Genomic DNA, 12,553 nt, shown 5'->3' on the forward strand with positions numbered 1-12,553 from the left:
AGCGCTTGATTTTAAGTGGAAACTTCTGAAGGTAGTCTACAGAGATATGGACTCGAGTCATAGAAGAAACATGGGGGGGAATGGGACTAGATTCAGTCCTTCTTAGATTGCTCCTTTAAATGTGCATTTCTGTGTAACTTAGCTTAGAGAATCTAGTTACTGTACTGCTCTTGAAATGACTTGGAATTTCATTCAGTTGTTTCTTCAGTCTCGCTCTCACATTTTTACATTGACATTTTCGAGCCCTATTCATTTTCTGTTTTGTCTATTAATTTGACCTCTGTTTCCTGATTATTTGTTTGTCTTTAATAACAACAAATGACTTTTTGCATGTTATTTGGCGTGTAGCTTTATATAGACTTATGTATAGAAGATTTCCACTCATTTATTCATCCATCTTAAAATCCATACATTTATGGTTGTAACAACTGCATTTCTACAATCTAATTGGTCTAACACAACAAAACATGGATTAACCTAATTTCTTAATTATTTCCACCTCACAAGAAAATGTGTACAATGGTGTACATTACATTTGCAAAAAAAAAAAGAAAAAATCTTCAATATCTCAGGATGTATAATGCTTCTGAGGATAACCAATTGTTAGTGCAAGACTTTTAAATATACTTATTGATTTAGCAAAACTAGAAATTGCCTGGCGTGAAATGACTTGTCAAGGCCACAATAATAAAACCCTTTAAGAAAATCTGTATAATTCTAATTGCTATACTGAATTGATTTCTGACATGATTTGCTCACTATATATCATTATAATCACATTTTGTACAAATATTTAATCATTCTGTTTTTGTAAAAGAAAAATAGATGTATATATAGATGGCATGCCTTATCCTTAGATAAGATTGCATTGCTGGACACATTCTTGGCAGCATTTTATAAAAAACTGTAATTAAATAAAAATTAATTAATGAATTTACAAAAATATATATATATATATATATATATATATATATATATATATATATATATATATATATATATATATATATATATCACTCTTATAATTTTTTTTTTTGTTTGGTCCATAATTACACTGTAAATGTTACTGAAAGACATTGTTATTGTTACTGTCATGCGTTTATGCTTAGAAATAATTGTATACAACATAAATCAATCTAAAAAAAATAAATTAAAAACATGATTTGGCTTTTGCCAGACTAATCTTTGAGCCAAGATTCAAATCCCCCAGGCAATCACAATATGCTGACATTGCCATCGATGTGCAGACGACACACTCGAAAGAGTCTGATACAGCTTTCTTGATAGGACCAGTGCCAAGTAAGTAAACTACCCACTAATTGAAATAAAAAAATAAAAACAAAGCAAAACCCCAAAAAAACGTATTGTGTGAAGTGTCTAATTACACTGGCTTATGATTTAAACAGAAATGATTCATCCTACATTCTAAGAATAACATTGTGTTCTCTTCATACCCATAAATAATGTTTTCATTAATTCACCATGTTACTGACAATGTGTCTGTTAAAATCAAAATATTACAGATAAATGTTTGGTACATAATGACACTGTAAATGTTACTGAAAGATATTGCTATTGTTATTGTCATGCGTTTATGCTTTAGAAATAAAGGGACATTTTACTGACCTGTACACATGAAGAAGAGCATACAGAAATGTGTCGAAACAAAAGTTAAAATAGATGCAGTGTATTTGTTGTTCAGCCAATTTAATATAACTTTTGTAGTCCAGCTATTGAAATTCTAAACAGATAATAGCTGCTGTGCTTTGTATAGCAATCCTGTATAGAGTTGCTGTGTTAAGCTCTTATACGAAGGGTGTCCCGAAAATAATAGGGGCAAGTGTTAGCAAAACAGTGGAGACATTAATTACTCTGCCAAACATTTAGCACTTATTTGCCACAATAATTAACAGTGGACTTGTAAAAAACACTCACACCTTATTATACCTGTGAAAAGTAACAGTACTGTTTTGTGATCCTGTTATCTTATACCCCAGCTCTAGCACAAAATATAATATGCTTTATGACACTGTGGTAAGTGTTTTTGTATATGTCCTATCACTTTTTAGAATCTCCTGTATATCCCTGTAAAGCAAAATCAGGTGAAATAGCCAAACTTTTTTAATATGGAGTCTGGTGAATGTGTTTATTCAAGATAAGATTCAAGATTCACATTCATTTAGTTTAATTTTTTTTATTATTTTATTTAGAGACACTGAATGGATAATAGCATATTACAAACTATTCTCTTTTGTAATAGAAAAATGCGTGTTTGTGAGCAGTAGATACACTTTTAACTACTTAAGAAATACAGTGATGCAGAGAGACTGGAGCAAAAATAATTATTCCTGGTTCTACTGAAACTGAAATAAATACTGAAAGTATATAAACATTAGCAAATGTTGAATGCATTATAACTTTCAATTGGGTTGCATAAGGCTCATTTATAAAAGATCTAAACTATACCTTTAATAAAAATTCAAATCAATACTAGCCCTAGGGACACATAACCAGCATTTGTCTTTTTTGAAGATCAGCATTTGAAGGAGGCTTTTAAAAAAATATATTTTTTTTAATCAACTGGGCATTTCATATGCTGTTTTATTATAAATAAATTACTTACAATGTACCACATGTTTGACCACTTGGGGTCATTGAAATAGATGAAGTTGGGGTCACTCCAGGCGTAACGTTTCACCCGGGACTTTACTATCTGCTGCTGGACCCAGTCCACCTAAGAAAAGAATTCCAAGTTTAATGTGTAAAAGGGTTATAGATTATAAATTTGAGATTAGAATATTAAGAACATTTTGCAAATATAATAAATATGACCTCTATAAAAGTTTTAAAACCCTGCGTGAGATACCTGAGATGCCTCCTTGTGCAGATGTGCCTGAATGCAGAGTCACATACTGTACTGATGTATGACACAGTAGTTGTCTCAAATGTCATTTGCTTTCTATTTCACACCTCCTAACCAGCACAGGCATCAGATAACTTCTGCCAGCAATGTCAAGTGAAACGATACTCAACTGAGGTGCTCAGAGTTGACTCACACCACTAGGAGGGGTGATGGTTACTGTGGAATCGCTAAAGCAAGTGCATAATGATGCCCTATGCAATTTGTCTACAGGCTAGGATGATGACAGACATTACTTAGAGGGCTCGGCTTTGGATAGACAAGGGAGCAACCCTATGCAAATAAATAGCTGGTCTGAGAATTGAATTGCTGACATCTGTCCAAATAAAAGCACAAGGCTCATACCAGGCACAACAACGAATCATCTGGCGACCAACACATATACAAAGCACGCTTATTGTCAGAGCACACAACTCATTTACTAGATGTTTTTTTAAAACACCCAAAAGGCTCATAAAGATCACTCTGCACAACCTCAAAAGGCACCGATATGACACGTGGCACCCTGGCTGAATTATTTCAACTACATGCCAGCATTTTCAGTCTATCCAGCTTCATGCCAATAAACTGTGTGACCTGCGCTAGTGTTAAGAAGCTCTTCTATGAATGAAAAAGTTTGATGTACATAAGCCACCAACAGCTAGAAGAACCAGTTAAAGCTTCTTAGGTATAATACTAACAAGTGCCACTGTTGAATTGAATCAAATTAGAACAAAAACTGTCACTGCTGAACTGAACTCGTAGAGTCTGGGCATGGCCTTGAACCCAGAAAAAAACTAGTGGTTGACACTGAAACAATTGTGTGGTTTCTGCTGTGACATTGTCATCAGGACCCGCTGAACTGCCATACTATTCTTCCAATCATTCTTAGCTCATTGCCAGCCCCCTCACTTGTGTGTTCTGGAAAATTCCACAGACCTGTTTTGGGCCCTTCTCACAGGCTAGATAAGAGGTACCATCACAAGTGCTGTTAAGTGGTGTTCAGTGTTGTTTGTTGAGTTGTATGCTTAAGTGCTACTGCTCTACAATATTTGGTGTGAATATTATATATTGCTTTAAACCTGTCAAAGGTGCACCCAAGCTGGTAAGGGGCAGAATTAGGTATTTAGACAATTAGCAAACTCATGGAAACCCTCCTAGCTCGTTCATTAGTTTAGAAAGCAACTTGGACTGCTTTTTTTTTGGAATTCTTGCTGTGCTCGTTATTTACCCTGAGTATTTTTTTTTTATGACCAGCTAGCTATTTAGATTTATGAGCTTTTGCCAGATAAATCTCTGAACCATGATCCAAATCCCCCAGGCAAGCACAATGTGTCGACATTGCCATCGATGTGCAGACAACACACTCGAAAGAGTCTGATGCAGCTTCCTTGATAGGGCTAGTGCCAAATAAGTAAACTACCCACTCATTACAAAATAAAATGATCAAAATAAATAAATAAAAACCCATCAAAGACGTGTGTGAAGGGGATACCTATTTCAGTCTATTTACCTTCCATGGGATATGAAATATAAAAAAAAAAATAACACTATATACTCTTACACTGGCTTATGATTTAAAAAGAAATGATTTAGCCTACATTTTAAGATTACCATAATGTACTCTTCATACCCATATATAATAAATAATGTTTTCATTCATCCATCTTACTGACAATGTGTCTCCTAAGATCAAAATATTACAGATAAATTAACATTCAATCTCATATATAAAAAGCATTCAACCAAGTTTATCAGCGACAACTCTTCAAATAGTGTCAGATAACCGGATCTTCAAGCCATTTTCAATAAACACTAAAGAGGAAGATACAGTAAACATCTAAACACCCACATCCCTGTAGTTAAATGCACAGCATTACACACCACTAGTTAAATGCACTTGACCAAATTCAATTAAGGTGAAATCAGTGGCAGTAAATAATAGCCTTATAATAATCATTACACTAATTGAAAAAGTTGCCCAGCCATAGCTAAAATCGCTCTTGGTAATGAATCTACTTGAATTTGTAAATCGAATGACATTACCTCGAGGAAACAAGCATTCTGCTGACTGTTTTTGAGAAGCCCTTTATTATCCCCCACCCAATTAAAAATAATAAGGACTGCTTTCTTGGTTCCTGTCTCATAGTCATAAAGCTGCAGACACTGTGGAGATGCAGACTCATAGATCAGGTACCAGTTCTATTCAAATGCAAGTTCTATATCCTGTTATTCTAGCTGTCTCAAATATACACTCTGGCACCAAGAAGTAGATGCAGATATGGACATTTAGTGTGTTTTCTTGGGTTAATGGCTATGTTCAGCAATGAAGCAGCCCAAGCCTCTAGGCTAAAACTTGATGAGATGGGCTATTGAGTATTTGCCACAAGACTCCAAGCTATGGAGCGCGATATGATCGGAGAGGTTTTGCAACCTCAAGTTTTATTGCTTCTGATAGTCTTGCTGTCAGGAGGAGATAATCTTTCAGGTGAGGTGAACTTCTGGCCCCTGGGAAACAGCTTAACTCTAAATTCCTGGCTGCAGTGTCAAATAAAGCTCTGGATAAGTGGATGCCCATCTGCCTGTCATTTTAATGAGCCTGTGTTTATAGGTGTGAAATAAGAAAAGGGGTGTAAGTAAAAGATAAGAGTTTGCATGGGGTCTGGGGAAGAGATGACTCACCTTGGGGTCCATGTGAATGAAACTGTGTGTGCCCCTAGTGGTGAAGGTAGATCTACGCACCACGTGACTGTGATGGAAATGGTAGTGGTCCTCCAGACCGCCAATCTGAAAGCAACAAACGGGTACAGAAATACATAAAAACAATTAAAAGTGATCGTAAAATTAGTGGGGATGTAAAGGATGTTAGCCCTGACTAAAACAACAGCTTTATATTTTTTTATACAGGTTATATAATTAATAAATAAAATAATCAAATGAAATGTAAAGAGATCTCAAGGTGCTGACTTAAATGGTGATTTTAAAAGTACAATAATATTGAAAAATGCAAAAGTGAGCATATGGCAATGAGTGGGTGGTGCGAATTCCGGCAAGTATGAGCTTTCTCTTATAGTTGAATGCACTCAATTACATCTTAGGCTGACATTCTGGCATTAGTTAAAGTAATGTAATGTATCTGGTCCAAAAACAAGTTCTCCTCCATCTTAAAGACTGGGATGTTAAATAATGCACTCCAGACCAAATGGCGAAAAGTGTAGGCAGGAATGTGTGCACATGTGCATCTGGTAAAGAGCCTTTCCATCAGTATGTGCAGATTGAGATCATATTTTCTGTTTGCTGACTTTGCTGGCTAGTTGTCAGCACGATGTGCACCTCATGCACAATCTAGTCTATAGAGATCTGTATGTCAAATGCTCAATAAACAAAAATTATTTAAAGCTATGACAAAAGATGTTCGCTATGTTAATCATGGCACCAAAAACCATGTTGAGACTTAAACAGGAGAGTTGCTGTGAGTCATGTTCTTTAAAAGACACATACAAATCTCAGCATCAAGTTTAGAATCATGGTTTAAAATGCATGTAAAAAGATTATTAATGTAAAATGCACATTTCACCGAAGAACACATATCTAGACATCATGGCATGCCTACTTCAAAGAAGATAAACAAACTGGTATGCAGATATTCTTTCTGTGATATACAGTGCTCCACATTGCATCACAAAAATATGGATTTTCAAAAATCTTGCCTAGGATTCAGAAATTATCCACACACAGAGTCAGAAATTGGTCATAGATGTTTGCAAATCAAAGCATATTTTACAACCTAATGTACCGTTCTTGACTCTGATGATCAATCAAAAGGTGTTAATTGCTTTTTAAAGCGTAAACTCTCAAGAATGGTTTCAGTGGTTCCATTCTAACATTTGCCAGTGTTGTATCCAGTATATACATTTGGTATTAGTTCCACTGGAACAAATGATTTGCATGTGTTTAAGATAAATAAATGAATAACTTGCAAGGAACAAGAAGCTAGCTGCATCGTGTTTTGGGTGTGTATTTGTATTAGTTCCAATGTTTTATTGCTATATACTCTATACTTTCAGTAAACAGCAGTGATCAAGAACCAGTCATGTATCTCACATCTAGCTTACATTTTTTCCATTTTCACTGACTCAAAGGTTCTCAAACCTGTCCCAGCCTGTGACCCCCTGTAAACTCAGACCTGGTCGGTATGGATTTATTTTATGATCATAGTCAAATTCAAACATTTAAATATTATGCTTAATATTTAAATGTGTACAGTAAAATTCAGGCTTCTTTTTAGAGCAGTAGATCTTTTAACACCAAACATTTCTCTCATTTAACACATTAAGCACACACACACACACACACACACACACACACACACACACACACACACACGTTGTAAAATTGGTCATTGTGCATATTTATATTAGACACACTGGGTGATATCTGTGTCCAAAGGCCACATTGATTAACATGACAGCATAACAGACAGCACCTCCGATGTAAAATGAGTTGCATAAAGGCTAATGGAAATGCAATAATAATAATAATAATAATAATAATAATAATAATAATAATAAGCTGGGAGTATTTAATTTTCATTTAGAAATTGTCCATGAATCAAATTTATGTGAATGAAACTACATTATAAATAACAGCTGGTCAAATTCCCCAACATCTCTACAGACCCCGTGTAAAATCATTCAGCATGCCATTATTTATAGGCTGAATTCTTACCGATGTCTTAAAGCTCGGATGGGCCGTATACACATGAAAAAAAAGTACTTTTACAAGATTTACTTTGCAGCAAAATGTTCTATTATTTCTGCAATATTTCATTGTAAATGATGGTCAATGTGCACTGGTTTGGAGTCAAATATAGGAAAGGTAAGCTACAGATCCGAAAGCTGCAGGTTCAGATCCCAGCACTGCCAAACTGCCATGGTTAATTCTTTCAGCACAACCTGTAACCTTCTCCCCAGCACCTCTCGCTCCTCAAATGTAGGTCAGGTTTAGATAATAACATCAAATGGGCAAGTGTAAATATAATGGATTAAGCACGCTTTTTTTAATGACATTATATTAACGCAAACATACAAGGATATATTATGCAAAAGTATGTTTGCTCGAAGTATTCAGTTGTACATTACTATTATTATTAATCACAAGTTTAATGCACTTTACAGACACTGGCAACTTTGATAATAAAATATAGCCAGTTTGATAAGACTGTGTTTCCACCACTTCTTCATCCTGCTATCTTTCACAGACCATTATTACTCTCCAGAAATCACCTTTTCTGCCTAGAACATAATGTACAATCCCAGTGAGAAGGTTTTATACCATACATGCACTTTTTCTTCTTCTCTTTTTTTCAAGGTGGCAGTGGAGAAATCAAGGATAGAGTCTTAGGATGTGACATTGAGATTTCGTGGAACATGATGATGATGATGATGATGATGATGATGATGATGGTGAAATGTTTTTTACTTTATCATTTCATCACATTCTAATGTAAAGTAATTTTTTTATAATAATGTTAAAAACCTTACCTGCCCCAAATTTGTGAAGCCATATTTCGAAGCAAGTTTGTCAGCTTCTTCAGGTCCTCCTTTCAGACGCACAGCCCAATGATTAGTAAAAACGCTGCGGGACGGAGACGCTTTAGACCCCAGCACAAAAGTGTACACCAGGAAAACAACGAGTGAGCGCATTGTGTTGTTTGTTTGTTTGTTTGTTTGTTTGTGCTTCCGGCCAACTTTGAGGCAGCGTCGAGTGAAACTCGAACAGCGGCTCACGTCCAATGAAGCTCACCAGAGCGCACGAGGGAGCGCGCGACGCCAGAAACCGCCGCGCGCGCGCGTCACCGCGCGAACGCCCCCAGTTTTACTTTCCTCGATTACTTTCCATCCAGGAAGAATGGGATCGGCATTTTAATCATATGGATACAGTTCTTACTCTGAAGTGGACCCCGAGCGCGCCAGCACACACACTCACACACACTGGATCTCTCTCTCTCTCTCTCTCACACACACACACACACACACACACACACACACACACACACACAAATACTGGAGCCAATCAGGCAGCTTGTAACGAGCTTTTTCAAAGCGCGCACACTTAACACGTGCTAAACCCCGCTTTCCTGCACCGTTTGGGGCGTTTGGAGTTCATTCATTAAGTTCAAACCTACGCACCAGAAATGCTGTGTGGTCGACCCTAGATGGATGATAATTTTAGATTTTAAATCCTACTGTAACTGTAATATATGTCACTAGATGATACCAAACCTAATCAGCTGAGCACCTCCAGACATGATCCATTAATCTATTCTAATATATCTAATATTTTATATTCTGTCGAGCTGAATTGCATTGCATGTAAAATAATACCAATAATACCATGTACCACAAATGTTATCATATTGGTTTATCCTGGTATTCAGTTTAGTTCAATTTGTTTCAGCTTTATTTATGGTGCTCTACACACAATGGGCATAAAGCAGGGTTACAGAAATGAGGATATAAATGTTTCATTTATTTCAGTACATTTATGGCATTTGGCAGATTCCCTTATCCAGTGACTTACAGTACGACTGAATATTTGAGGGTTGACTCCACAAAGGCCCAGCAGTGATGGTTTGGTGTTGCTAAGATTTAAACTCATGGTTATCTGATCCAAAGCATTTTAAATTCATGAACTTCTGATCCAAAGTACAAAGGTCAAAGCTTCTTCGCTGGCTGCTTTTTTGCTTTTACAAGAGTAACAGAGTTTAAATCATGAATTTACAGCAATCATATGTGGTTATAGCTTTTATACTTACACCATGAAAAATTTAATCATCCTTGAGTTATACTATTTATTTTAAGTTAAACTGAAATCTATTGATTTTATTTTTATCTGTTCTGAATACACCTTAAATTAATACTTTCAAGTTTGTAATACTCTATTAGAGACAGTGGCATTGAGTAAAAGACAGGAGGTGGAGCTGGAGGTAGCAGAGCTGAAGATGGTAAGGTTTTCGTTGGGAGTGACAACAATGGACAGGATTAAAAGTGAGTTTATTAGAGGGACAGCCCATGTAGGATGTTTTGGTGACAAGGTGAGGGAGGCGAGATTGAGATGGTTTGGACATGTGCAGAGGAGGGACATGAGTTATATTGGTAGAAGAATGCTGAGGATGGAGCCACAAGGAAGGAGGAAAAGAGGAAGGCCAAGGAGGAGGTTTATGGATGTAGTGAGGGAAGACATGCAGGTAGTTGGTGTGAAAGAGGCAGATGTAGAGGACAGGGTGGTACTGGGACGGATGATCCGCTGTGGCGACCCCTAATGGGAGCAGCCGAAAGAAGAAGAAGAAGAAGAAGAAGAAGAAGAAGTTTGTGATACTCTAATTGATGGACAAATATGAATGCTTTATGTAAAAGTATGTTTATTATTACAGAAAACACCCTAAACATAGAGCATAAAGAACATAGACATGTTTTAAAGATGGTAGACATGTTTTTCAAAGAACTTGTTCATGTCTATTATACACAGAAAAAAACGCATTAAAAAAAGACAGGTTCCCATTACTTGCTCAACCAGACAAGTTTTACATTACTGTTTACATTTTCAGATTATGTAAATGTAAACGTAAACTCGTAAAAATACTATTGTAAATGTTTGAATGTAATTATGGTGTTTTAAATTACATAAACCATCACGACATCAAACCGTTTTAATTGCCGTATGTGTGCACTATGGTGAATTTTGGTGATTTGAGACTTGGCGCATCAGTAAAACATGTTTAGTGAATAATAAAACGATTTTATGTGGTGTTTTTTATGTTTTATATCTGAGTAAAGAAAGGACGGTGTGAACGTCAATATTGCATTCTATTTACTTTGGGAGTTTTACCATTTTGTTGCCATGCCAGAAATCATTGTGGAGATTATGCAGTGTATTCATGATATGCCACAGTACACTGTAATACCAGGTACAGAATATCCTTAATCAATATAATCCTATGTTAGGAATAGGAAATATGGCATCATCAGATTCAAAACAATATAGCTTGAAGACGATAATGATACATCACAGATGCAGGCGGGTCCCAATCTAAGGCTGTCTAAGATTGCAAAAAAATAAAAACACTGCAATGTAAATACACATACACATTTCTTGGACATATTTTAAAGTTGCTGAGGTTTTGGGGGTTTTTTTTGTAAATACAAACTCTTTGGATTATGCTTTTTTTTCATGGTCATCAGTAATGATGACATAAAAGAGTTATGGTCACATCAAGTCATCTGTTACTGCACTCTATAAACTTAATGTTGGACAATATGAGCTGGTCCAAGAACCAAATACACTAGTTCATGTTTTTAACATTATATTTACCTAAAGACAACGTCTAGTGTGTCTTCCTCAGGAACTAAAATTGCAGTCACCTAATCGTTATCAGTACATGGATCAAAGTCAGAGTATTTTCTCTTAATCAATAACACTATACAAATCTGATGAATTACATATTACTTGCTGTCTTATACAGAACATGAATCTTTGTTCTATTCATTACCCTGCATTGTTTTAAATGTTTAAAGGTCAATACCTTCTTTTTTCACATTTTCACTGAGCTGGTGATTATTAAACGAATCTGGGTAAATGAATTATTCACATAGCGTGGGAGGATAATTTCCTTCAATTACTGCAATCACATCGAGAGTGTCTTCTGTGATGCATAAGCACTTCTCTAAAATTAACTAAGGTGTTTGACCAAGGACAATGAAATAATCTAATATGGACTTCCAAAACAGAAATCATGTAATGCTTATTTACTACTGTTATGTCACTTTACAGTAGCAAGAAACGTACCTTCTAGATCTTATATGGAATCATATTAATGCATGGGAGGTACTGTTAAAACAGTCAACAGTTCAATACAATATAAAAGATTGCTGCTCTGAAGCAATATGGTGTTGTGCAACACAATGATGTACAATGTCATTCGTATTGTGCAAACTGTTTGATTTTAACTGGAACTGACAGGCACACTACATTTCCTGTGAAAAGACAAGACAAATGTCATGGCCCCTTTATTGATGCCAAAGAAAATGTATTTTATATGTATTCTAAATAATAATAATAGAAACAGATGCAATTTGCACTTAATCAATACAGAGATGCTCATATCAGACTGTATCATGAATATTGCAATTACAACTTAAAATGAAATTACAGATTAATCTAGGTGAAAGCAAAAAGTCAATTATAGTGAAAGAGCACTGCATGTTCCTATGACAAGATCAATCTTAGCTCTACAGGGGAGCTTTCTATGAGTTTTGTCGAAGTGTATTAACAGTAGGACACATTGCATAAATAGGAGGTATGGCCTTAATCTTATTTTAGTGAAGAAAAAGACAGCGTGACTGGTTACATAAAAGTAGGGAGCAAAAATTGAGCAAAGAAACAATAAGTAAACACACATCCCAGTGATGGAGTGTAATTTAAGTTCAGTCAGAAGTTATTAAGTTATAAGTATTGAAAACAGACTGAGAATAATGAAAAACCACTTGAGGGTAGTAAAATAGTAGTAGTGTAAAGAATTGAAGTTGTCTAGTGTAATATATTAAAGTTGATTTAAGGTTGATAAAGTTGCAGGAGTGCTGTTGTCAAGTGGCC

At 35.6% G+C, this 12,553-nt stretch overlaps 1 protein-coding gene across 2 annotated transcripts in view; it reads right to left on the minus strand.

The window, feature by feature from the left end:
- Positions 1–8,911, minus strand: part of pcsk6 (proprotein convertase subtilisin/kexin type 6) — a 72,217-nt gene extending 63,306 nt beyond the window's left edge. For both annotated transcript variants that reach the window (XM_046858222.1, XM_046858221.1), the window contains exons 1-3: positions 8,443–8,911; positions 5,582–5,686; positions 2,624–2,734 (exon numbers count right to left, since the gene is read on the minus strand). In XM_046858222.1, the coding sequence (XP_046714178.1) occupies positions 2,624–2,734; positions 5,582–5,686; positions 8,443–8,604 (378 nt within the window). In that variant the 5' untranslated portion in view covers positions 8,605–8,911. The remainder of the gene's footprint in view (positions 1–2,623; positions 2,735–5,581; positions 5,687–8,442) is intronic.
- Positions 8,912–12,553: the final 3,642 nt, after the last annotated feature.

Source organism: Silurus meridionalis, chromosome 9 (assembly GCF_014805685.1).
Source record: "Silurus meridionalis isolate SWU-2019-XX chromosome 9, ASM1480568v1, whole genome shotgun sequence".
NCBI lineage: Eukaryota > Metazoa > Chordata > Actinopteri > Siluriformes > Siluridae > Silurus > Silurus meridionalis.